Below are 26,510 nucleotides of genomic sequence, written 5' to 3' on the forward strand. Positions count from 1 at the left end.
CCTCGGGTCACGCATATCCAACGTGCTGCTTCGTACTTGGGCTTTCAGAAACCTGGATGTGCCCAGGCCATTTCTATGCAATTTTTTTTGCCTTCTTACGCAGCCGTTTTGCTTTCCGTCCCTCAGCGCCCTTTCCCTGCCCGTAGGCCACTGCGAACGGAGGAGGGACGCGCTTCGACTCGCCCGCTCCCCCGGGAAAGCTGCACAGCCGCCCTGCCCGTCCCCTCTCGACGCCGGGAGCCGGAGAAGGGGGTAGAAACCAAGGCCTGGGTCTCAGCCCGACTGCCCCTGAGCTGTCGCACCGCGACTCGCAGGGGATCGCGACGGGCCACCGGTCCCCGCGCGCCGTTCCGGGGGGCGGAGCGTCCGTCAGCGGCGGGCGCAGCCAATCGGCGTGGCGCGGCCCCGCCCCTCCGGGCCCGGCCGTTGCAGGAAGCGGTTGGGGGACGGTTGCGGTGCCGCGCGGCTGGGGCGCAGCGGGCAGGGCGATGACGCGGCGCCTTTAAGAGGGGCCTCGTGCTGTGCGGCCCCCCCTTCACCACCGCGCTCGGCCGCCATGGGCTCGCCGCCGTCCCCGTCGCCGCTCCCGCGGGCCGCCGCGCTACTGCTGGCGGCGTCGCTGCTGCTGGCGGCCCCGGTGGGGCTGGGCGCCGCTCCGGAGGAAGAGCCCGGCAGGAAGAATGAGCCACCGCCACCGCCGGCGGCGCAGGGAGCCGAACCGCGGGCTGAGGTGAGGTGAGGAGGCGCCGCGCCGCGCCGCGCCGCTCCGGCTGCCTGCACACAGCACCCGCCCCCACCTCTCCCCTTCTCTCAGCCGGGCCGCGAGGCGGTTCGGGAGCGGTTCGGTCGCCCCCCGCGGCAGCTCTCAGCCGGTGGGGCGGGCCCGGCCTGCAGGACGCCTCGCCTTTCGGAGGCCATCGGACTCCTAAATTTCCCTCGTTTAGGAGAAAAAGGGAAAGCTGCAGGGCCACCTAAGGTGGCTTTCCCTTTTTCTGCTAAAAGAGGGGAATTTAGGTCCGACATTTAGGGCTAATGCCTTTTTTCACCAGATAAATATTTTTGTGCCCTGCTTGCTCGCATGCAGGGGAGGCGAACCGGCCTCTCCAGGTCTTCCTCACAGAAGCAGATGAAAGCAGGCTTTGTTGCGACTCAAAACCTGCCAGTTTTTCCTCAATATTTAAGATTAATTTCTTTGCGTTAAAACTTCTTGAAAGGTGTTCTTGGTTAGGGGATTCTAGTGCCGGGTATCACACAGAGGGGTCAAGAAATTATTAACATATGGTTTGATGTGGCATATAGAGATGCCAAGTTTTAAATATCAAAACCAAAGATTTACAGTCACCATGTATCATGTAGAGCATGGAAACTTTTAAATTTCAAAACCGAAAACTTACAGTACTGCTAAAAGTGGAATGCTGGGAAGTCACCGTGTTAAAACATGTTGAAATCTGTCTTTGCTGGTAGATGTGCTGAAACAGGCTTTCTTAGCCATCTCTGGTCAAGCACGTAAACATCGACTTACTTGTTTTGGGTCTTGCTTTTGACTGTAGATACCTTAATCTCTGTAAAAGTAAGGACTTTGGTGAGTAAGTGAGATCTGGAGTGTGCTGGTCTGGTTTGACTACTGGAAAGTCTTAAAGCTAGTTTTCAACAAACAGAGCATGTACAAAAAAAGCTGATGAAAACTTGTGTAAAATTTTAATGCCCCTGAGATGCAAAGATTCTGCAAGGGAAGAAAGTGATCCTGACAATTTTTGAAAGGACTTCGTATTTCTGCTAAGCTATCCTAGTCACTCAATTTTAGTTTGAAGAGTTTGATTCTTAACATTTATATCAGAAAGTTGCTTGTTTGGTCAAGGTCATAAAGTAAATAGCCAGGGATTGTAAAGACAGCGATATTAGAGCTGAACTAAAGGAGCTTTCCCCATGTTTTGTTGTAATAGTGGTTCTCATGTTCTGGGAGTAGTGTGCATGGAGACGTACTGCTTTAATAATCAGCGCACAATCTGATCTTCTTGCTAAGTGCCTAACTAGCAATTTGAGGTAGGTGGCAGCCAGTAACTAGTTAATGATCATTAATGCTGCGTGAGAGGCATATGCTTAAAATGTCACACTACGCAGTATGATATGACAGGAGAAATACAAGGCTCAGTACTTCTGCGAACTAACTATTCAAACCTAATTAACTAGTAGTGTTTTTGTTGGGTTTTTCCCCCCTCTTACAGAAGGGGTCCTCGCCGGTTGCTCCAGTTCACATTGTCAATGAAGAGTCAGCTGACAAGACTAATTTGGGCTTTATTCATGCATTTGTGGCTGCTATATCGGTCATCATCGTGTCAGAACTGGGGGATAAGACCTTCTTCATTGCAGCCATCATGGCAATGCGGTACAACCGTTTGACTGTACTGGCTGGTGCTATGCTTGCCTTGGGACTGATGACATGCTTATCAGGTTAGCACTTTTCTTTTTGTTTTATCTCTTAAAATGTGCTGGGTACATACTTATCAATAAATCTTCATTGAAATTAAACGAAGGTAGTAGGTATGTGCAGTTTTCTGTTTTGACGAGATTGTGAAGGTTTTCCTGGGGACCATGGCTCAGATTGAATATTTAGGCTCTTACCTGTAATGAGGTGTTTGCGCTCCCTAGACCTCACTATGAGTTTAAGGAAGAGGAATGCGGTTGGGAGCCTAAGCACTTCCTTTGATTTTTGGGCCACTACTTTCCTTTTTATTTTTAGCTCCTGTTAAATTAGCATGCCTAAAGGGAATATGGGAGTGACTTCTCTTTTTCCTCCTAAGGCAAAAGATTCTTAACGTGATGACAAATTTCCCTTGTCTGACTTGTGTCCGTGTGTGTGTAGCTGTTTGGATTTGTGCTGGGAGCTGCGTAAGTGGAAGATGACGTTCTGCTGCGATTCTTTGGGATGGCTGGTACTGACAGAGCTAAGAGCTGGGGGCGGGGGGAGGTGTCAGGTGGCACATGAGGAACCTGTAGCTGTGGGTGCTTACGTAGCCGTGATCATAAAATGGAGCAGCCTTCAGATATATCAGATGCAGCATAAATTTTGTTATAGGTGTGCTCATTTCTAACAATGCCCATTTCAGAAATAATTAAAGTAGTGTTCATTGGTTTATATACACTGGAGACAGCCAATTAACTGGCTTCAGGCTTCTCAGCGAGTTTTTCTATGAATGGTTTTTGGATGTGTAGCTATATATATATTGCTGCAATTATTATTGCAGTCTTGGAGTAGTTTCCGTTTGCACTGTATGTAATGATGGCATTGTGTGAGTTTCTTCTATTACTCACTTACTATAACAGTCTTTGACACTTCTTCCAATTCTGCACCGCTTGCTTCATTTGATGTTACTTAGTACCGCAGGTGATGCACTATTCTGTAAATCTTGCAATCTCTTTTCTCTTGCCCATTACAGCTCTCCCATTTTCTATACTAAGTCTTTCTTCAAATCTTTCTTGATGCTTTTTCATAAAAACTTTCTTTTCTGCTTTATTCCCCAGTTCAGAAGTTCCCGACTATTTCTTCCTTTTCAGAAAGGAGCTTGCCCCCCCGCCCCTTTTCTCTCCACTGCCCTTGTTTTATACAAGCTGCGTCTGGAAATTCCTGGGGATTTTGCCCACCTTGATTTCATGAAAATGTGCTCATTTAAACTCACTGGCTCCAAGGAATCACTACTTGGGGTGTTTTTTTAAGCTGTACTTACAGACAGTTCTACCCTTATGGCAAAATAAGCTTCCTTATCATTCCGATTATTTCATTATTTCTATACTTGTATGTGCAAGTAATGCTAAAAAAAAAATAGATCTTTTTGTATAGTTTCTTGCATTCTTTGCTTTAGTATTTTCAGTTTTCAAAAAGAAGTTTAGTTTAACTCCTTTTTTATTTAGCTGTGCAACTAATACTGTTATTCATATCTGTACGTGCCATGTTTTCTAATAGTACAGCCTGATTAATTTTGGTCTCATAGTCTTACTTTTGGTAGTGGCAATGCAGATTAATTTACAGATTATGTAGTAATTTCTGAGTGTGTTTTTCAACTAAGAAAGTGTGTGCAAGAAAACACAGGTGTTAATGTGCTTCCTTTTAGCTAATTGCACGTGGAGTAAAACAACAGAAACAGTTGTGAGTGCATGGTCAAAAGTACTTTGTCCTGGATATGTATTTCTTCTTCTTTGAGAAGTAGTTTTGGCTCAGTTGGATTGCCTTCGATACCCATAAAAGTAGATGCACTGTGGAGGTAGCTTTTTGGTCTTTGAGTGGGATCAGTGCTTTTAAATGAAAGGAAGATCAAAGTTGGCCACGTTTTGTGTTTGTGAGGAGTGTGGGAGAGAAGGTAATAGTAACGTGCAGGTATTTGCACTTGGCAAAAGACGACAGACATGGATTCACACAGCTGGATGATTTGTGGGTATGTCTAGTAGATTTAACTTGTAGAAAATCTTATTCTAACTTTATCTGATAAATTAAATGATTGGAAAGAGATGCTATCTGACATGTAGTCTTATATTAAAGGGGAATTAAGTGGTACACACCATGACTAATCTAACATGATTACAGATGATAGTTTCATGGCATGCTTGGAGAAAGGCAGAACTTGCATAGTCCTTGATGGGAAAGATAACGTTGCTTGGACTGGGTCTTGGGAATAGCAGCACATCAACTTTGCCTGGTGTGCCTTGTCTGCGTGTTAGTAGACTTCAGTCTCTGGTATGACCAGTAATGCTTGGAGTTTCTAGAGTGTTGTTATCTTGCAAAAAAAACCCAGAAAATTATATAAAACTGACAAAAGACGTAGTATTTATTTATCAGTGGATATTTGAATTGCAGACTTCGCTAGCGAGCATTTCTTAGATTTGGGAAAAACAATTATGATCCTCATGCTTATTTTTTTAAATCACACATTTGTTTTCTTTTCAGTTTTATTTGGCTATGCCACCACAGTTATTCCTCGTGTGTACACATACTATGTGTCAACAGCACTGTTTGCAATTTTTGGCATCCGAATGCTTCGGGAAGGCTTGAAAATGAGTCCAGATGAGGGTCAGGAAGAGCTGGAGGAAGTTCAAGCAGAAATCAAAAAAAAAGATGAGGAAGTAAGTCATAAACTTTCTGTGAATTATGGCTGATGAAATAGTTACAGCCATGAAGCTGCAGAATGGCACTGTCACGTTTGGGGTGTTCAGTTTTGTCTTTGACTGATAATCTGACACAGAAAACGTGTGGTAAATGGGACAGAAGTGGCCCCTGGAGGCTGTTTCAACAGGTGATTCCAGTTCTGTAGCAAGCCTGGCTTCTCAGGAAAAAAGGGACTTTCTCCATAGAGTCCGTTTTTTTGTTGTGGTTTTTTTTTTAAAATGCATTACTAGCAGAGAAAATATCAACAGTTTACTCTTGCCTCTACTTTTATTTCTTTTTATGGTCAGGCAGAATAATGCTGAGGTTTGTAGTGTTGCAGCAAAGGTCTCTTATGATAAGTTTCTAAATATACTGGTCCACTTCTAAGGAGCAGTATGGAGTATTAATCTTATTTCTTTCAAGATTTTTTTTTCACATTAATTTTATGAAATCCTAATTTGAGAGCCACCACTTGGGAAGAGGGGGATCCCTGCTTTAAAAATAGGAGGAAGTCTGTGGTTAGAAAGCAGGTGTCATTCCTACTGAAACTGTTGCGTAAGTGCAAGCAGTACAAGATGGACAATAATTGGAGGTTAGAGGTGATTACCAGTGTGTATATATGTGTGTGTGTGTATAGCTAGTTTTTTAAAATGGTGTCTAATATAAACAATACATTGATAATGCAGCAGTCAGTGGCTAATAACATTCCAGGTACTAGCTTTACAGTTTAAGTATTTCATTTCGGTTGTTTAGATGACATTTCTAATCTTATGGTGGTTTTTTTTTTTCCCCTTGTCCTCCACAGCTTCAGAGGACTAAACTGTTAAATGGGCCAGGAGATGTGGAATCAGGGCCAGGCACCACTATACCTCAGAAGAAGTGGCTGCATTTTATTTCTCCAATCTTTGTTCAAGCTTTTACTTTAACGTTTTTAGCAGAATGGGGTGATCGTTCCCAATTAACAACCATAGTCTTGGCCGCCAGAGAGGTGAGTGTTGCAGAATGCCCACTGTTCTTTTGCCCTCTTTGGGTTGCCCGCAGAGAAGTGGGAGAGACAAAATACTCTTGCAGGAGGTGTCAGATCCATACCTGCTGCCTTGCTGTGCCTTACTTAGTGTTACAGCTGTGCCAAGACCTGAAAATAAATTCACTGAAGCTCTGTGTATTATTAAAACTATTGTTACATGATTGGGACTGCACAGGCATTTCTGGAAATAGTTGTTTTATATCATGCAGCTGAATACAATTGTTTTTGCTACAGCATTGAGAGATGTTACAGAACCTCTTCTTCTTTGATCTGTGTGGTCATACAGTTTTAACACAGTAGCTTTTAAAAAGAGACCTTCATCCCAGCAAACTCAAAGCTGTTAAAAAGATACCTCTTCTTAAAAATCTAAGTGAATACAGTAGTGTATAGAACTAAAATAAACTGTAAACTGCTGTGCAGTAAGTAATACTGTAAATGAAATGATATTCAGCATGATGATTGGAATGTATATAACTGTATTATATTTAAAGGTAAATTAAGGCTTATAGTCAGCCTTTTAATAAACATAAGTAGCTTGCCTGTGTTCTTTCATGCGTTGAGATAATTTACATTTTTTCTCTAGGAATCATGCTTCTTTCAGTGCACTTTCAGACTTTCCCTAGGGATAAATCAGGGCTGTGTAATGAAGGAGGCTATAATCTGTAGGAGCCTCTTGTCTTTATTTACAGTGCAGGAAGGTGCTTAGAGCTAAGGAGGCAGGGAGCAGCAGGACAAGAAGATGATCTCATTGTTCAGGCAGTTACATGCCATCTTGGAAAACGAGGAATTATTACGACCTCTGTCCAAGTTTTTATATGGTGCTAGGCAAGTTGCTTAAGCCCATCTTTTCACAGGCGGTGGTTGACTTCTGGTTTGCATTTTCTGAGTGTCCCATTAGGAAGTGTCCATCAGACTCTGGTCTGATTTGTGAAGTGCTGAGCATTGCAACTGAAGACTGTGGCTGCTGCGCCTTTTGCATATGAAGTGTTTGTATAAGTGCTACAAAACTGAATACTACAAAAAATGAATTGAAGATATCTTGATCTTGGCTTTCAAAATCAGTGAATGATCATGATCTGGATCTTTTTTCATTTTATCTGTGGGATTCTTTTACACCCCTTTGTTTCATAATATATTCAGATAAATCCTTGTTTGTGAAGTACTAAGATAGATAGCAGGAATACTACAGAAGTGTTTATGAGGAAAGAAGTTATCTTGATACAGAGATTTGAGTATTGTGGTAAGTCAGCTGGGACCGTACATTCTTCAGTGAAAAGAAAACAAAATACTGTGTGAATGTTCATTAAGCAGTAGTGTTCATCTTGTCACAACGAACAAACAGGGCTCCTTTGGAGGGAAAACGGGTGATAATTTGGCTGTCTTGGTGTATTCACCAGGGGAACGAGTTAAGTCTGTCTTAACCTCCTCTTGACAACAGTCCTTAAGAACTTGATTTTACACCTTAATAGTTCACTGTATAAGAATTGTTCGTCTGTTTAAGGAAACTCCATAGTCCTACTAGACTGGCTTTGCCTCGGCTGCTGCGTCTGAGCACTTCTGCTCCTGGAGACGCTATGCTGAGGGAAGCCAATGTAACTTGTTACCTTCCAGGGACAGCTCTAGGGAATGGGGTGGGGGGTGAGATCTACTCTCTGCCAGTGGAGGCTGGCAGCAGGGAAACAGGAATTTCTAGGAACTTTGGGTCCTGATCCTGAAGGCAAGTGTGTTCTGCTGGCACAGCCCTACTTCCAACCCGCACTTCTTGGTGGTTTCTTACCTGTCCTTTGCTTGGTGCTCACCATCTTTTCTCACTCTCACATGGTTTTGGTTCTCTTGGCCAGTCGATGTTATTTGTTTTCTTCTTACTGTATCATTTCCTAGATAGTTTTGCTGTTTGCCTGTTAGAGATTTCATGCATTCCTCATGTGAAGGCAGCAGCTTTTTTTACCTCGCAGAGCTAGAAGTCTCACTTAGAGATGTGCAGGGGACTCAACTCCAGTTTCCGTCATTCATCTTTGTACAGCAGAAAGTCATGCTCCTCCCTTGCCGCCTTTATCGGTCATTAAAAGATTGATTTCTGTTTCTAATGCTGAAGTCTTCTGTTTTATGAGGTGTTCAATATATATGCTGCCCTTAACCGTGTAATTTGTAAGTAGATCTGAGAAACTTCTTTATGTAGCAGATTTGTTCACATATTGAGTAACTGTTACACAGTGATGTGAAAGCTGTCGTTGACAGTAAACTTTGAAAACAGTTTCTTATCCTCTGGACTTAAATTCTTTCATACTTCCCTCTTTGGAGGATTGGGGGGAAGAGCGTAGAGCACAAGCTTGTGAAGCTAGACAAAGGAGTCAGAATGTTTTAGCTGCTGAAAGCTTTCATTTGCAGTTCATGGATTTATTTTTCTTTTTCTTTATAATTAGGTTGGTGTTCTTCCAGCTGATGCCTATTGTGTTTCCCAACAGCTGCCACCTTCCCTCTAGAGGTTGCTTAATTGTTTAAGTACAGCAGAGCAATTTCTGGATCTATATTTAACGACTTGAAGATGCTTCTTGGTTGAAACATGCCATATGCTCCTATGTTAGTCAGATTTAGATTTAAGTCTGTCTTACTAGCTGACGTACACCGTTACTGGTCTTTAAGGCAGTGATGGATAGCAGAGCAGAGTAAACACCAGAGAGTGTCTTCCGTGCTTGACATTGTGCAACCAAGGAATGAAGGCATTGCACCTTCATGGCAGGAGGTTGTTGTAGGACTAGTGGGTTTTCAACTGTGCTGATGTTTCCCTTGTATTTTTTTTCCTCAGGACCCTTACGGTGTGGCAGTAGGAGGAACAGTGGGACATTGCCTCTGCACTGGTTTAGCAGTTATTGGAGGGAGAATGATAGCACAAAAAATTTCTGTAAGGACTGGTAAGTGAAAACTCACTCCAACCAAAATTAATGCCGGTAATGTCTGTGGTATAAAGGACTACATACTTGGGAACCATGTTTCTCAAAACTTCTGGAAAACCCAAAACCTTTGTTTTTTTGAGTCTGTCTTCCATCCCACCTCCCTCCCGCCCGCCCGCCCGCCCCATGGTCAGCTCCCCTCGTGGGGGGTGACCCTGCGCCGTTCCCAGGGCTGCGTGTCCCTCCTGCCAGGCAGAGTCCGAGTGTGTGCCACCACCCTGCGCGGGGTGCTTCTAAGGGGTCTGGCCTTAATTGAACTTAATGGTTTGCTGACTCTGATTTAAGGAATCAAAATGGGTATTGTAGCTCCAGGTTTAAAGATGGACACAGGTGAAGCACATTTTGCTTCACTATTAGCTAGCTTGTAGCAGACCAGAGAAAGCAAATACAGTATTTTGGATTTAGTTGGTATGTACTGTTTGACAGCGGATAATAGAAATTCTGTCATAATTCTGAGTGCAGACCTTCAGGTGGGCAAGAGAACTGCATACTTACAAGTCATGCCAGCCATATAAAAGCTTTAAAAGCTACTCTGTGTGTGGTGGTTGTTTTTTTTTTAATCATACCTGCTGTCTGTAACAGGAAGTATTAGTAAGGTTACATTGGGTTGGTTTTTTTTCTCCTTAGATTAGGTTGCAGCTTGTTTCAACTGTCAATCCTTTGACGTAGTGAGATTTCTTGCTCCCAGGAAGGATTCTGTGAAGCTGCTTCCTATAAATGCTCATTCAGAATATTTGTTCTGTAGTTGCAGAAGTTGTGAAAAAACAACTTCACTGCAGAAAGTGAAACGTGCGTTCTGTCTTGTTTGTTTGCCAAGGGAATTGATGATGAGGTGCTAATCTAACAATCATTTCATATGCTCCCAATAAGCTCAACATGGATCTTTGGCCACAGGAATAGCCTTATTAGGTTAGACCAAAGATCCATCTAGCTCGTTAGCTTGTTTAGAAAAGAGTAGGAGAACAGTCTAAATACAGTGGTGCTTTCCTAGAATACTGTTCCAGCCTCCAGCAGCCGTTGCAAGCAGTTAATGTTTTTGATACTGTCTCTTTCAATATAGTTACCTAAACTGTGCAAAAAATGCTAATTAGTATCTCACTCTTAACTGATGGCTTGCTCCAGCATGAGAATATTGTATCTTTCTTTCCCCTATACAGCCAAATATTCAACAGCAGGCGTCAGCCTCAGTTTTAGACTAGCTGAAGTAATAAAACAAAGCTTCCTTCTAAGGACCAGAATATATTCTTGTAGATGCAGTTAGACAGTGAGATGGCACATGGGCATCCTGACACTGAGCTAGAAACAACGTCCACTGTTGCAGCATAAATTTTAAAGTAAGATTATTTGGGAATCAGACATTTAAAAAAAAAAAAAAAACAAAAACAAAAAAACACCAAAAAACTGGAATGTGTCATGGAAGATATTTAACTTTCAGTATCTAACTTCTTTTTGGTTTGTTTTTTTCTTTTCAGTGACAATCATAGGAGGCATTGTCTTCTTAGCATTTGCATTTTCTGCACTATTTATAAGTCCAGACTCTGGTTTTTAAAATTTTTCATCACTGCAGAAGAACAAGGATTGAAAGCATCAAGCAGCTATCCTTGTGCATTTTTGTATATAATGTACAGAATTATAGTTAAACTGAAGCACTGAAGATGAGACACTGAACTTTTTATAGCAAATGGTTCATGGGACTGACACATTTATGGACAGCTTCTGCAGTGGCGACCTGCTTATTGTCTGGTTTGTGTACTCTGTGGTGCCTGCTCCCTTGGTGGGATTTGCGTGGTTTTCTTGCTTGCTGGACCTGGCTCAGCGGGATCTACTCTCATAAGTATTGAGGCTTCCTCTTTTCTTCTTCTGTTACACGTGGCCACCTTTCCCGTTTCTTCAAGAGCTGGTTCTTAAGGCTGCTTCGAAGCAGACCGTGTCTTGTTCCACGTTGCTCGACAGACGGTGTTAAGGAGAAAACCGCTGGCTCCCATCTCCAATGATTTTGGTTCCAGGGTGCACCCAAGGCTGGATAATCTAAGCAACAAGAAACCTGGGAGCGGATCCTATACCATTGAGTGGCTGAGCCACCGGCAGAATTTTATAAATTTAATTTCAGAGGGAAAACTTCTTAATCAGGGATTTTTATTAGGAAATTGATGTGTGGTGATTAACAACCTACCATGTTCAATATGCAATCTGTCTGGGGCTAGTATTATTTGACCTTTTTTTTTAAGTTTTGAAACATTAAAGTATATGGAAAGTAATAAAATGGTCCAACTTAACAATGTTCCATTCCTAGGATTGAACAGTAATGGAATTCTTATTTAGATGTGTTCCTGTTTTTCTTTTTAGGAATAGAAATGTAATCTGGAAGAGTATTAATAAAACATAGTGTATCCATTTGAGTTATTTTCAGTATTGTTTTTGATGGTTCTCATAATTCCTGCCACAAAGGTTTACCTAGTGATTATGTACTTAAGGTGAGGAAAGCTTACTAAATTTATTTTGTATACTGCTATAAATGCCAGTTATAAACACTTTGAAAATGTTGACCACTGAAGATATGTGGGTTGCTGAAATACATGCTTTTCTCTGCTCTTCAGTGATGATTTGGATTCTGAGCTAATGGCTTAAGTAACCCACTAAGATCTACCCAGTAGCAGTCTTGTAAAAGAGAAGATATGGTTTCTACTATTATGAATCTAAAGCAATACGGAGCATTACAAGTTTGATCATTCCGTTTGTAGCTCACAAACAGAGCAGTCCCTAATCCTTCTCTTAGGTTTCTTTGCCTGAAAAACTCCTTAATGCCACATTTCTCAAACTCTTAAGACCGCAGCAGCACAATGCCTGTCACACACAGTGGTATGAAAGCAGGCTACAATTTCAGGCTCCAGGTCTAAATGTTCATGTCTTGGCCTGAAGGAAGGGTGCTGCTGGCAGTACTACCGCTAATTACTAGGTGAGGCACTGCCTTGGCTTGGTGTTGTGGTTTTTTTGGTTTTGTGTGTGGGGTTTTATTTTCTTTCTTTTTCTTTTGAACTAAACATTGTAGCCAAAACCTGCAGCCTCTTCTTTCCCACAGGCTGGAAACACATGCTCTGTCCGTGGTGTGTTTCAACTCCTGTGTGGAAGGGATTTGTGGCAGAGGTCATGTTAAAACAGGGCAGGAACAAAGAACCCAAAATAGGGAAGAGCCTGAACTTTTAACTGTTTACTGGACAACTGCTTGTATTAATCAAAAGTGGCGCTGCTGAGCTACAGTGTGTTCATAGAGATGTGTCCTGGGAAAAAGTAACTGTGGTGCCACCATTCATCCTGCTGAAAATTCTTGCTCAAAATCAAGAAAGCCAAACCAGTTGACCATTCTGTAATGTAGAAGCTTTCCAAACTTTATATGCGCTGCTTAAAGCTGTTTTGATATGAAAACAATTAGGAAGCTATTTAATGTGTTGTTTGTAGAGGTAAGTGTGAAGTTGCAGAACAAATCTCTGCAACTTGCACATTTATATTTTACTATTACAAACTTATACATGATGCTAAGCACTGCTTTTGACCAGTCATAGCAATGTATGTGACTGCTCTCTAATGCTAGCCAGGCAGGTGGGAGTTAGTTTGAATAGTGGTCTTACTTGTTTGTGCTTTTTTAAAAAAAAAATTGACTTATCCTTGGAAATCTATTATAAAATTAGATAGCTCATTTTAGTAAAAGCTTTGAAAGGTGCTTTAGTGGTTGCTGCTAATTACAGTGATTTAATGTTGTCAAGTGCCTGTTGGAATTTTTCACAATTTAGAGAATCTGGTCGGGGTGTAACGGAAGCCTGTTGAAGATGGAGGACGCCGCTGACTTATTTTTAGCAGCCCTGCGTCTGCTGCGCTGCCTCCAGCACAGATGGTGTCCTTCCACAGCGTCTCAAAGCACTCGCACCCCGGCCACCTCTTGCCTGTTGGCTGGGTCTGGGGTTGGGATTTTAGCAGCTTTCATCATACTTCTTCCTTGTACTTCTAGCGCACTGCCATCAGAGAGGTGTGTGGCACTGCTCTGTCTTGAAACACCTGGATACTTGAGATATAGGTAGTATCTGAAGGAGAGTGTGTGTGTCTGTGTGCATATATATATATATACACATACACGCGCGCACACACATCCATATATATATATGTGTGTGGCTTACTCTTTAGGGTGAATGTGCATCAAAAACTTTGTTAAAGCCTTTCCTTTGCCTATGCTTTCCTTAAAGTAGCGGGTCTGAATTGAAGAGGCAGGTGTGTTGTTGGTAAGATGAAGTAAGTCTGCTTCCTAGAGCTAAAACACGTCTGGGAGAGTACGTGAGCAGTGAGCTGGGTCGCTGGCCCCTGGGCTAAAACACCCCGGGCAGGAGATGCTGAAGGCCGAACATGAGAAGGTCTGGGCTGATGCTGCAGTGACTTGACCCCAAATTCAGAGGGTGGGGAGGTGAAAGCTGTGTTTTGACGCTTGAAGTGCTGATGCATGTGGGCGATAATTCATTCCCTGCCCCTCCTTTCCCCACGCTGTGCCCAAAGCAGAAGCTACTGATCTCTTAGTAAAAGAAACTGTATTTCTCTACTACTCCTTATCCCAAGAGATAAAGTAGGAACCGTGTGCACGTCCTTCTGTTTGAATGCGCTGCGCGGTTCAGTAGGCTCATGTGTTGCGCCTTCATCTAACTTTTTCCTTCAAGATCCTCAATGAGCTGAAATGTGTTTCAACAGCAGAGTTGGGCGTATGGATTATTTTGTCTTTTCAGCAGCTAGCTTAGCACTGGCTTCCTTTCTTCCGAGATACTGTCCTGACAAGTTATTTACCGACTTGCAGGAGCATTAGGCCTGTGCGTTAAAGCACCAAGGCTGAGCAGAGTGTGTGGAGGACCAGACTGGGGGGTGGGGGGGAAGGTGTGATGTTACAGAGATGCTCAAGTTACGAAGTTGTAGCCAAGCGCTTGGGGAGGGTGGTTTAGTGCTTTTGGCCACATCAGCTTGCTCTTGGGGAAGGAATACAGCCACACCTGTGGTTCGGTCCTGCACTCGGGTAGGTAGGAGGAGCGTTTGCAGGGCTGGGAATTGCAACATCTCAAGTGTCAGGATGGCAGAGCAGGCTTGATGCTGTACTGGTGGGGAAGTGTGTCCTGCCTGGCTGTGTAAGTGCTTCTGTCCTGAGGCATTGAGCGTAGCCGCTTGCTAGATGGTGGTACTTTTGGGGAAGCAGCTGGTTGGTATATTAGCCAGCCAAGGCCTGGCTTTTCAGGAACAAAATATAGAAAAAGTTTAAATAATAGCGCTCTTTCCCTTTTAAATGGAGGCAAGTTTGGGGGTTGCCTTGCATTTTAGAAAATGAAAGAAACACTTAAGGTAACTAGCTGAAGTTTTAATTGTCACAGTCCTGTGCAGTTTCTTGTTCTTTTGTAGCTGAAGAACGTGACATACAGCGAGCGTTTAAGTGTTGAAGGGAATGCTCTGCGAATCGTGGTGCCTGCAACATGGGAGATGATAGGCAACTGTCCGCCACAGCCTTCCCACCCGTCTTGCAGCTCTCCCTGCTGGGGTGAGATGCATTGGCAGCTGCAGCCGATTTCACTCTCGCTGCCAAAGGAACCCCCAAAGCAGCATCTAAAGCAGGAATGTCCATCTCTGCATGTGCTCACAAGAGAGGTTTAAAAGCGCACATCACCTGGAACTACTCATTTCCAGGCTTGAGCAACAGAAACAAAATGGGGATGACGGCGGTCCTACTGGGATGAAAAAAATCTCACATCAACTGAGACATTTAAAATGAGAGAGCGCTTGTGCTTGTTATTTTCAAAGGTGCCTATTCCCAGTCCTTAGGTAAAGCCTGTCTCATTACATCGTACCTGGCAAAGCGCAATAAGGAAAGATTAAGGTAAACTTGTAATTTCTGTCCTACCAGGACAAAGTTTTTCAAAGGAAACCTATTGAACCAAAGTACAGGTCCAGTTCACAAGCAAGCCTGTCCTCCTAGGGCAATGCAAGCAGGTACGTATATGCTGGGCTGGTGCTTGGGCTTGCCGTTTTGAGATATAATAGTCAGATACCAAGTCTGGAAACTTGAAAGTTAACGAGCGGCTCTATTCCCCGAGTGCTGTAAGAGGCAGCCTGCTGCCGTACAGGCTTCCCCTCGCCTCAGCTGCACCTCCAGCTCGGGGCAGGCTGCGCAGCAGCTGGAACGCTGCCACCGTATTCACGTGAGCAGATTTTACAACACATTTCTAGAAAGGGGTTGGTGGTTGAGCCTACCTATGTGTTAGTCCCAGATTTTGTATATTAAAAAAAAATCTCTGCTCTTGAATTAAGAGGATCAGGCAGTTTCATCCTAATATAACCCGAGTTATCCTTAATTTCCAGAGATGTGGAAATAATGATGTAATGGCACTTGCCGTACTGACATGGCATTTTTCATAGATGACCTTGTATAGCCCCTGAAGGCAGCACCCTTGGCAAGTTCCAGCTACAGGCTTTTGCTAATGTAGACACAGGTTACATTTAACCCGAAACATTTTCCATCTATATGTGGCACTATAGACGTGTATTTCTTCTGGATTATTTAAATTTACTTCCCAAGTGAAAATATAGTTGCCAAAGGGTCTGACAGTGATAGAGAATGTGCGCTACAAAGAATGCTAGTAAGACCGTGGAAATTTTTGTTCTTATTATATGTTACCCTGCAACAGCTGAAATCTTCTGGAATTTGTATCACCAATGCCCGAGACTCAGAAGTGCAACTAACCTTTGGCTTGCTAATCTTTACAAGTACTTAACAGTTGCATTCTCATATAAGCATGGTTTTTGTTTCTAAGTTTGCATGACAGCAAAATGCCATTGAACAGCATTGCTTCAGGTGTGGCAGCAGTTACAATTACAGCTCTTCTTCTTGATAAGTTTATGGAAAAATATATTGATATTTCCAAAGTTCAATTTTAAGGAAACTGATAATCTTGCTTGCTATGTGGTATTGGTCTTATCATTGGTGGGTGTTGACAGTTTTTTAACTACAACTACAGCACTTCTATAGCTGATTTTGTTTTGACTCCTGGGGCATAGGGGGTTTATGGCATCTAGAAGTCATATACAACTTGCACAAGTACTATTTCATTCCCAAAGGCGAAAGATCAGTATCTTCACATGGACATCCAGTGTGATAGTACAGAAAGAAAAGAACCGCAGGCTGTAAAAATCGCTACGCATATTTATCATTTTCTCCAGGCATTCAGCTTCTATTACAGGATTTCCTTCCCTCCTACCTTTCTTTGAACATTTAATTAATTTCAAATTATTAAATGCTTATTATTGATGTTCACACTTTGATCAGTGCAAAAGGATGAGGGAGAAAGCATTAGACCACCCTGACGGGTTACATGTTATCACACAGCTCCTCAAAGCAATGCTCTAAACGAGTTGTGCTCTCAGCTAAATGCAAGTCTCTGCTTCTTTTTCCAGTGGCACAGCCGACATTTCAGATCATCTCTCTTCCTTTAAAAATATTGTTCTTTGACAATTCACCAGCAGTGGAAATATCCAGGGAGGGGAGTTTAAAGAATTAAAGAAGGGTGTTTTGCCCATGCCAGAAAGCGAGGGAAGGGCTATGCCTGATAAACCCTGCCGTGCACATGCGCACGCTGCAGTGCTGCTCCATCGCTTGGGGAGAACAGGGACTGTACACACGGAGACACAAAAGTAGTTTTAAGTTGTGCACATTCAAGCGAGTGCTGCGTGAGTAAATTCCAAGGCGGTAATGTAAATACGCAAATCAAAGGTCTCTAGCCTTTACAGTGGGGCATCAATTTATAAAGAGATACAGAGAGAAGACAAGAAAAAAAATATAGTATGCATTTTTACGGAAATCTCACAAGTCATTTGTCTGGGCAGGGGGGAGAAGATAAAATCGACATCGAGCAACTTCTCAAAAGTCGGTTCTGTGGGTGGGGGGAGAGAGTGCCTTTGTTACAGTCGTGGGAGGGGTAAGAGAGCGCTTCACTGTGAAACTTGGATAAAATTGACATCAAGCAACTCGGAAAAAACCTTCTAGAACCTTAGAAGCTACAAAAAGCGAAATTTTAAATGAGTTACATTTATTCAGTTAAAAAATTGACAGTTAGTAATGGTCACATGAACACCAGGGAACTGTATCTACATTTCCTGACGTCAATATGAGCGGCACTAGGGTTTTTCTGTTTGTTTTCTTTTACGTATACAAATCTAATGCCTGTTAAAAAAATACAAAACAAAACTGAAACCCAAGACACTGTGAAATCAACACTGCTTAAAAACTCAAAATTCAATCTGATATATTTGAAAATAAATAATTTTTTACCTTTCTTGTAAAAAAAGACAACTCACCAACTGCTTTCAAAGCAGTAACATCTTTAAGACCATTCCCAGAAGTGTTTCATAAATAATTACCCATTGATTGTCTATTAATGCAGCATCTCTCAGTCTCAGCTGGGTTCTCTATATTAGGCCATACAGTATTTTGTTCAGACACAGTGTTTTGTTTTGTGTTGTTTTTCCCCCCTCCTTTTTATTTAGGTACAATTTCTTTGAATATAGCATATCATGCTGGCAAAATTCATGCAGATGACATAGCATGAAGCATAGCAGAGCTTAAAATCACCTGTTTAAAAAAAAAAAAAGACAAGGAATGTAGTGTTAAAAATCATGATAGTGAAAAAGCAACTATCCAGTCTCATGGACAACCAACACAATTTCAAATGTTCTCTCACAATTGTCTCATCATCTACTATGATTTGTTTAAGTATCTTTTTTTAAATCCAAATTCACTTAATTCTCTTCAACTTTTTCCACCAGGGATAAGTAAAAAAATAAAAGGTTAATTATTAAAACTAGTCTCTTTTCCCTTTTAATCAAAATAACCATTTTCCAGCCCTCTGACTGTACATCTAATTTTAATAATGATTTCAAATAGAGAAACTTATGAATATCTGACATGTTTGACATCTCCTGATGCCACCACATTTAAAACACTCATAACAATACATGCGTTAAATCTCTGAAAATATAAATGGTTCTTGAATCAACTTCAACATTTGAAAAAGGCCACATCTTTAAACCTTCAGAATATTTTCCCACAAATTATAATCCTAAGGGACACTTAGAATTATTGAGCAGGCAGATGATTCTCTCTCACAGGCAACTGTGCAACTTAAAAAGCCTCCTTCCAAGGAAGCTATCATCACTAACCCCTTCCCCTGGCCATATAAAACACAAAGCCAACTGGTTTTAGAAGCCTTTTTAATCTTGCACTTTGAGCCTCAAAGGATCACCATATGAAAGAAACATTTTCCAGAAATGTCTCTCTTGACAGTTTAATGCATGTTATTCCTTGATGCCCCCCCCCCGCTGTTAACAGTTTCACTGACTAAAGAAATAAACTGTTTTTCAAAGTCTTTTCAGTAAAGTGCTTGTTACTACTCAAAAAAAAAAAAAAGAGAAAGTGCTATTTGAGTCTTAAGAGAATTTTTTTGTGAAAAACTGCCTGATACAGCTTTATTTTATTCATTTTTACATAAAGCTGAAATGAAACCTATCTCTTGTAAGGATACTGGGTTACTAGTTTTGGTGTTTGGCAGTAGGCAAGATGCCCACAGAAGGTGGTGACACACTAGAACCGTAGTGCAGAAGGTAAACCTTCTAGATGAAATGGAAGGCATATGGAGAGCTCCTACTAGAATCCTTTCATATTTATATACAAATATAATATATATTAAATATAATATAAAAATAGCTATATTCTTTTTCTCTGAAGTTATCCTAGAAGCTTTTCTTCAAATCCTCACCCGTTGCAGGCAAACAATGTCTGTCTCCTAAACGCCATGCAACTATGCTGTCTTTTTCACTCCATTATGTATCACCAGCCCATTTCTTCATAAATACAATCCTCTCCTTAAGAGACTCCTTCCCTTCTGTCAGAGTCGTTCTGTAACGTTACGCTCCAGAACCTGCAGCATCACAGCATTCATTATCGTGCTATTTATTAGGACGTTGCAAATAAGTCTATGACTGTAGTAAACGAGTTGGGCAGAAGCAAAAGGCTGATTAAGAAAGGCAATAGCCTGGTCCTCCTCCCACTAAAAATCATGGACAATTCAGCAATTGATTCAGCAACAGGGGAAGCTGCAGACCCTTTAAAAATACACTTTTTAGTCATTAGCTGTGAAACAAAGCATCTGCATCCTTGCACAGAATCTGGACCAAGTTCTACATACTCGCTTTTGTAAAAAGTTTGCCTGATTTGTGGCAGGAATTTTTCAAATGCGTGCTGTATTTTTCCAGTTTCTTTGAATTTCCCCATCTTCTATACTTTCTCTACTAGCTGGTAGTTCTGTAATTGAACGACCTCTCTCTGAGGTTACAAAAAGCTTTTTGATCAAAGCGTACATTTCTATAGTTCTCTTTCAGCAGCCATGCTATTGTCATCATCTAATTTCCCTCTCACCTAGTTTAGCCTTTTTACTGACAGACCTATAGCAGCACACCAGAATATTTGGGAAGGGGGAAGTGGGAAGAGAAGTTTAAATGAAGCTTTATATAAAAAGCTGCATCATTAACTGTCTGGCTGGTATCTCTATTTTCTGTAATTCTCAGTATAATAGCTTAATAAACCTATTTTACCCTATTCAATAGTTCTAACAGCACTATTTAAGCTCTCCCAGTTTTCTTTTTTAGTGCTATATTATTATTGTAATTGGTAAAAAAAATCTTTATCTAACCTATTTTCCATTAAGCAAAAGTAGTGATAGCACAGACCTCTAGTCAACGCAGCTTAATTTAGAAACAGGTGGAAGGGCGTGGTAGGGATAGTAGAGCAAGGCAGGATTTCTTTACATAGAACTTTAGAGAAACAGTTTCTGACAATTATTCCAGCCCAGAGAATGCCAGAAATCCCTTCCAATAAGGGAAAGTGTTCCTTGCTGTGTTTGGTATTGGCATCTGTTCCTTGCTCCACGTTGCAAGAGGCTTCTTGGAGCAGAAAGCAATCTGATTCTCTTTGGTACTGTGTTTCTCACACTCTCCTTCCTTGTTCACTACTGTGCTTTTTGGTGCCGAACTCTTGCTTTTTAACTGGGGAATAACAAAGATCTAATGGTGGGACACGTGCAGAGGCAAAGGCTAGCCTCAAAATGCAACCAACTGTATCAAATGCTTGGCTAAACTGGTATTACCTTCCTGCGGGTTTGGTTCATCCAGTAATACAATCAAACTGTTTCATAGTACAAAATAGTCCATCACCATTTGGTTACATTCATTCAACTCCTCCTCAGTATTCAAGATTAATCCAGCTTTCTCTCCCTAGTAACTAATTTTAACTGCTTTTACTGTTTTTGTTTTTAATTATCAGATCTATCAGCATTTATTAATTTTCCTCTGAAGTTCTGGTTTCCACAAACTAGTACCATAAAAACCTACTGAACATTTACTTAAAATAGCACATCATATCTGTTGGAACTTTTTATTTTCTTTATAAAGTGAAGTTGCTTTCTGAAGTCTTAGTTCAGTGATACCTCTTAAATCAATAGCCTGGTAGTGTTAAATGCAATCATGATCTCCCCCAACACACACTTTAAACACTATGAAAATGATTAAAAAAAACCCAACAACAACAACAAAAAAATCAGCTTACTATTCCTCCTCCTGCAAAAGGAGTAATCTATACTTTTAGATTTTTTTGATCTTTTAAGAGTATTACCTTCAAGGTCTGAGATTTTAGAGACTCCTGTTTCTGGCTAGTGTTTGAGGGGGAGTACCACTCAAAAATGCTATGTTCTCAACTCAGACCATTATTAAAATCAACACGATACAGAAATAGCTATGAAGTAGATACACAAGTTCCATTGACAATGTACTAAGACTTCAAAATTGAAAATGGTTACAGATTCAAGACGTTGGAATTCAAGATGTTCAACATTATCACCTGAATTAAAATCAAGGCACTATGGGTTTTGTTGTTGTTGTTAAAATGACCCTGAATTAGTTCTGACTAATTTTTGAAGGAGAATAAAAAGATTCCAACATATTTTAACAAGTTACAATTCTCACCACAGAGAAAGTGGTTAAAAAGTGCCCAAAAGGTTATTAAATGTAAATATATTTTTGTGCAAATTACTCCTATAACTGAAACATTCTTGAAAATTACTGTCATTTTTTTTAAACCTTTTACATAAATATTTCCAACTATGAACTATATCAAAAGATAGCTTTGGGGAATAAAATTCCAAACCATCCGCAAGAAAGCAGTGCAAATTCCTATTTTTCAAATAAAATGATGAATTAATTATGAAATGATGGATGATATTCATGAATCTGAATGTCCTGAACTCTGATGCATGATCACCAGTTCAAACAGCTTCATCAATAATTTAACCTCGAGAAGTCAACTAACCAACACACTATACCTCACCGAACAAACCCTGACATTACAGACAAAGCACAAACAAGAGACTTGTGCCCACATTGAGGGTGAAAATAATGATGCATCATGTTGTAAACAAAAGGGTAGAACAGAGGAAAACATTAGTCTGAGTATGGCGTGAGAATTTAGGGAAACATATTCAAACTTACAAATAACAGATTACGTTTTCATGCATCATATAAAATATTTTGCTCTTTTTCCTTTTATGCAGACATATACACAATATTTTACAGCATCTGTACAACAGAGAACTGGATTTCACACAACATTTTCAAAATATTTACTGTCCCATAATCATCTGGAAAAAATTAGATGGTTTTTGGACTATATTCCTGGCATTTTTTTCTGCTAATTCAAACAATTGCTCCATGTCCATTTTAATACTTTAAAAATGTACAGGACTGATAAAAATACCAATATTTTCAGCATCCCTCTCATTTGAGTCACATTTTGAGGTTTCACCTGGACAAATTAACACATGGCAGCAAATCCTGTAGAACACAGAAACTGGGGCAACTATCAAAGTTGGCCACGTCCCCATCATCATCTTGTGACTTTTCTTAACAGATTCCAGAAGTCAGAAGTAGATCTCAACACTGTGGTGTTAGAAAGCCTTCGTACTGCTACTTCTGTAGCCTCAGTGCAACTGTTTGTGGAGCAGCCCCCTCCTGATAGTTTGCTTCAAAAAGAGGCAGAGCCCCACACTATTGTGGCTGAACTTTGGAAGGATCAGTCATCTTGTCAGTCCTGTGTCGCGAAAGTTGCTGCTGCTGCTGCTGCTGCTGCTGAGACTGATGCTGCTGGTGGTGGGACTGAGTAAAAGTGCTTTGTTGTAGTGGGAAAGCAGCAGAGAGGATAAGCTGAGCTGACTGATTTCCATGAAGTAACCTGGATGTCTAAAACATGCAAATAGGAAAAAATTATTTTTCCTGCTGCACTGAGAAACACAGGCCTAGCTGCTTTTTAACTTTTCACAAGGGTTCAATCAAAATAAACTTCTGATTTGGTCATTTAAGCTGAGCAAACAATGCAAAGATTAGTTCATACTAATGAAGTTAATTAGAGCATCTGACCAATTAATAAAGCAGCTGTAACTGGTCTTCATAATTTCCCGTGACAATGGGTAGGAAAACATGGCAATTTGTCTCCATTTCAAACCACAAGAGCATAACAGGGCTTAAGGAATCACTGGAACAAGTGCAGGTGGCTGTCATTGCAGTCCAATGAAAAAACAGGGCATGACTTGGCACAGATCACATATATCCCCCACAGCCAAAAGCAAAGAAACTGCCGCATTTGCAGACCCAAACATCCCCTTTGAAGGGCATTAATTACTATTGGAAATAGTACTTAGTTTTAATATTAATTTTCTTAGAACCAAAAGATGGTGGTTACTGAAGAAAAGCAATGAAGGATGGGTACAAAGGCACTTGGACGTCTCAATCCAGAAACACGTTCTGCAGTAGAAAGTAAACTAACATCGCCGGCTGCACCCAGAGAATCAGACTGTAAGAAGCCCCAGTGAGCAGAGGCAGCAAAAGCACTGTTCCTTTTCTCCATTTTTAAAGAGCATTTAAATTCTAGCACTTTAATAGTTTGTATTAAAAATACTAAACTTTTGCCTAGAAAGAAATTCTAGGACAGGAATAGACCTTTGGAGATCTTTCACAAATCTTCTGGTTTTCACCAGAATTAACTCAAAATTGTACAAACTTTTTAATTTAGAAACAGAGCTACAGACACTACCAACCTGCTAAACAGCATTGTTGTCACAGTATTTATCTGAGTTGTCAGAGAACACATTCAAATCTGCACTCTGGTTTGATTCAGTTGAAGAGTCTCCCACTACATAAAAGAGTGCTGAAATTCAAATCACTAGGTATTCTTCAGCTCTCTTTTTGAGAGTCAACTTGCAGCTGAAAAGCCTTTGCCTGATGCATGACTGAAATTGGTATGTTTCCATGAAAGATTTTTTCAACAAGTCAGTATTTTCTGTCAATGACCTAGTGAAAGAAAATTTTACTCAGCCCTAAACAGAACCGTAACCATTCCTTGTGCATGTAAATGTAGGTTAAGCCTCCAATTACTTACTCCATTTGTATATATTCCACCTATGCACAGGATCCCTCATTTAGTGCAAATAGGAGACCACATGTAGTAAGAAAAGAAATACTTGCAAAAACAGGATTTTTAATTATGTATATTCTTAAAGAGTAAAAAAAAAAAATTTACATTCCTAGAGTAGTTAAAGAATGTTAAGAATGTGCACAAACTACACCGTGACAGTTACATTAACTTTATCTTTCTTTGGAAAAGGCAACACCAGAGGCCAAATTAAGATTTTTTAACCCACGCCTTCTTGGAGGCACTTCCTCTCTAGTGTTCTAGCTACCACTACATCTCCCTCACCAACATCACCGGCTGGGTGTCGATGTTTAACTGGAATCGACAAATGGCAACAGATTTCCCCATCAATTCTTTCTACCTTCTGGTTCTTTTCTTTTCTTTTTGTAGGCATTTCCTGTCTCTAAACTCCTTGGGTTTTGCCTGCCTTCTCTTCTGACCCAATCTCTCCTCTTTCTCCACTAAACCAAGGTTCTTCTCTACTCTCTGCTTACAAGGTTACTTGCTGTTCAGCCTCTCCTGTAGCCTAGACAGATGTTCATGCCTCATGTTACGGGGCCATGTCTTGCTCTGGGCTGCATGCTGCTTTCCAGACCAACCAATTCTGTTTGAGATCATCTCTCATACCTTCTTGCATTAATATGTGAATGCAAAGAAAATGCAAGCTTTTTCAAAGGGAAACATCTGTTTCTTCATCCCATGCTCAATCAGGAGCAGCAATTCAAAGGGAAGAAGATATAAAATAGGATCAAGCATAGAGTGAAATGGCAGGAAAGACTACTTCTCCTTTAAGTAGCAAGATTTTACAGAATGTCTATAGAATAAACTTACCTCATGCATCAAGCTTGATCATAGGCTACTATTTTAAGCACTCTGTTTTCAGATAAAGCACTCCTAGGATAAGCTAGCAATGCTGAAAGTGTCAGGAGTTAGAAAAATTTGTAGAGAATGCTGCATTACCTGTAGGAACTGTTGGGGGTGCTGGGTCAGCTGCGGCTGAGCTGGTTGCTGAACTGTGGTGAGCTGCTGCTGATGGTCTTGCTGACTTTGCTGCTGCTGCTGTTGCTGTTGTTGCGTTACTGACAAAGTCTGTGGCTGCTGCTGTTGGGCAGCGAAAGTGGGATAAGCTGTCACCACCTGTCCCATAAACATAGTACTTGGTACCATTACCGCTCCACATGCTACTGGGGCCGTGACAAGTTTTGTGACAAGTTGCTGACCTTGAGAAAATCTGTTAATGGAAAAAAAATTTGGAGTTCCTTTAGGAAAAAAAAAATCAAGCACCACGTGCACTTGAGAAATGCAGATTTGTCAGGTTCATACTTTCTGTAACAACATGGGTTTTGATAAGCCTGCAAACATGTTATTTTGGGCAAAGTTTAGTTTATCAGTTGTATCCATATACAGTTAAAATAATAAATCACATGATTTTTTAATGCTACTTTAGTTCCTTTTGTATATGATGTAGCTATGTAAGCACACAATTATAGCAAGTCATCTGAACATTGGTCTTGAAGATTTACCTTATTTGTCTATCCTGTGTAAAAGTGGTTACTGCAGCAGCATTCTGGTTATTGTTCTGTGGTAAGCTAGAAGGAACCTGGACCACATTGCCTGTTGTTGGCTGAGAAATCACCATAGTGTTATACAGAGGTGCCGAGACTGTGTTCTGTGACTGACTGGCAAGAGAAGACTGTTGATTGTGTCCACCAAGTACATTTTGTTGATTATGCTGAAAAGAAAAAAATACTTTATGAGATAATAATTTGAAAATGGCCAGGTACTACAGCTGTCCTCCTCATTGGACATACTTCACAACTTCACAACTGCCAATGTTTTTCTATTATAAATGAATTCTTAATTTAAAGTTGACAGGTATTTCTACCAGCTGAGGATTTGGAGGTGGGACTGACCCTCAGGCATCTGAAAATCTATTAGATTAGCCTCTTCTTCTCTTCGGGTTATTTTTTTCCTGAATTTTTCAGCTACTTGCATACTGGTTGTTCAAGATCCTATTTTCCACTCCTTTAGCATCTCTGTGCCAGACAGACTAAAACGTGCATCACGTCAATCGATTTCTTACTTGAAAGTTTGGAACTAGCTTACTGCTGAGATGATAACACTGTCCACCACTTCCTCTGCCTCTTCACAGATCTCAAAAAGAAAGTATGGAATTTGGAAAAAGGTACAGAGGAGGGTGACCACAGAGATCAGAAATATAAAGAGCCTCCATACACAAAATGGTCAAACCCATTAGAAGTGTTCACCTTGAAGAACAGGCCTCTATGGAGATACATGCGACAAAGGACTTTGAAATCATGTATAACTGAGAAGATGAAATGTGAATCACTGCTCAATGTGTTTCCCAGTATATGAGCTGGGTGGCAGGTTTAAAAAACAAACATAATCATATTTCCCAGAAAGTAACGCTGTAGCACTCACTATAAGATACTGTGGATTTCAAAAGTTTACATGGAATCAAAAGAAACTGGATAAACTCACAGAAGAATAATCCATCAAAGGCTATTACATTACAGATGTGATATACCTATGGCATCTGACTGAAATTGCTGAAGAATAGAAAAGTCAACTGCAGAAGCACCAATATATGCTTGTCCCATTCCTATGCTTTTCTAGGTATTTGCTGTAGACCACTGTCTGGACAATGGATTTCAAGCTCACCTAGTACAAATCTTGTTATGTGTTCTGTCAACAGACAATTCATAGCCTTTCAAAAAAAGGCAAGCTAAGAGTTTTCTTGATACTGGTCTTTCCAAAAAACTACTTGTTATTACTTATTTACATGCCTAAGTC

The 26,510-nt window shown here is 40.9% G+C and overlaps 2 protein-coding genes across 25 annotated transcripts in view; one reads left to right on the forward strand and one right to left on the reverse strand.

Annotated features, from left to right (window-relative positions):
• The first annotated feature begins 421 nt into the window (after positions 1-421).
• Positions 422-25,862, forward strand: TMEM165 (transmembrane protein 165). 4 transcript variants are annotated; one of them, XR_012673496.1, is made up of 7 exons: positions 422-730; positions 2,226-2,451; positions 4,940-5,115; positions 5,943-6,125; positions 8,971-9,076; positions 14,537-15,121; positions 15,817-25,862. XR_012673496.1 is itself a non-coding variant. In XM_075149126.1 (6 exons), exons 1-6 carry the CDS (start codon positions 557-559, stop codon positions 14,572-14,574), a joined length of 903 nt encoding a protein of 300 aa, XP_075005227.1. In that variant the 5' UTR covers positions 422-556; the 3' UTR covers positions 14,575-25,862. The 4 variants fall into 4 exon arrangements, 2 of the variants coding, with proteins under 2 accessions (XP_075005227.1, XP_075005226.1); XR_012673497.1 differs by having other exon boundaries at positions 25,565-25,862; XM_075149126.1 differs by having other exon boundaries at positions 14,537-25,862.
• Positions 17,194-26,510, reverse strand: part of CLOCK (clock circadian regulator) — a 66,168-nt gene continuing 56,851 nt past the window's right edge. For 19 of the 21 annotated variants that reach the window (XM_075149113.1, XM_075149105.1, XM_075149120.1 and 16 more), the window contains 3 exons: positions 25,220-25,428; positions 24,657-24,927; positions 21,315-22,468 (listed from right to left, as the gene is read on the reverse strand). In XM_075149113.1, the coding sequence (XP_075005214.1) occupies positions 22,277-22,468; positions 24,657-24,927; positions 25,220-25,428 (672 nt within the window). In that variant the 3' untranslated portion in view covers positions 21,315-22,276. Of the gene's footprint in view, positions 17,757-21,314; positions 22,469-23,486; positions 23,576-24,656; positions 24,928-25,219; positions 25,429-26,510 lie in introns of those variants that run through there. The other 2 variants (XM_075149121.1, XM_075149122.1) reach the window with 2 other exon arrangements.

Source organism: Calonectris borealis, chromosome 4 (genome assembly GCF_964195595.1).
Source record: "Calonectris borealis chromosome 4, bCalBor7.hap1.2, whole genome shotgun sequence".
Taxonomy (NCBI): Eukaryota; Metazoa; Chordata; class Aves; order Procellariiformes; family Procellariidae; genus Calonectris; species Calonectris borealis.

Bases quoted from the DNA above. Each gene is read 5' to 3' on its own strand.
- TMEM165 (XM_075149125.1), top strand. From the start codon at position 557: ATGGGCTCGCCGCCGTCCCCGTCGCCGCTCCCGCGGGCCGCCGCGCTA. The intron at 2,452-4,939 runs GTTAGCACTTTT...TTTTCTTTTCAG, and splicing joins ACTGATGACATGCTTATCAG to TTTTATTTGGCTATGCCACC. The intron at 9,077-10,587 runs GTAAGTGAAAAC...TTTTCTTTTCAG, and splicing joins AAAAATTTCTGTAAGGACTG to TGACAATCATAGGAGGCATT.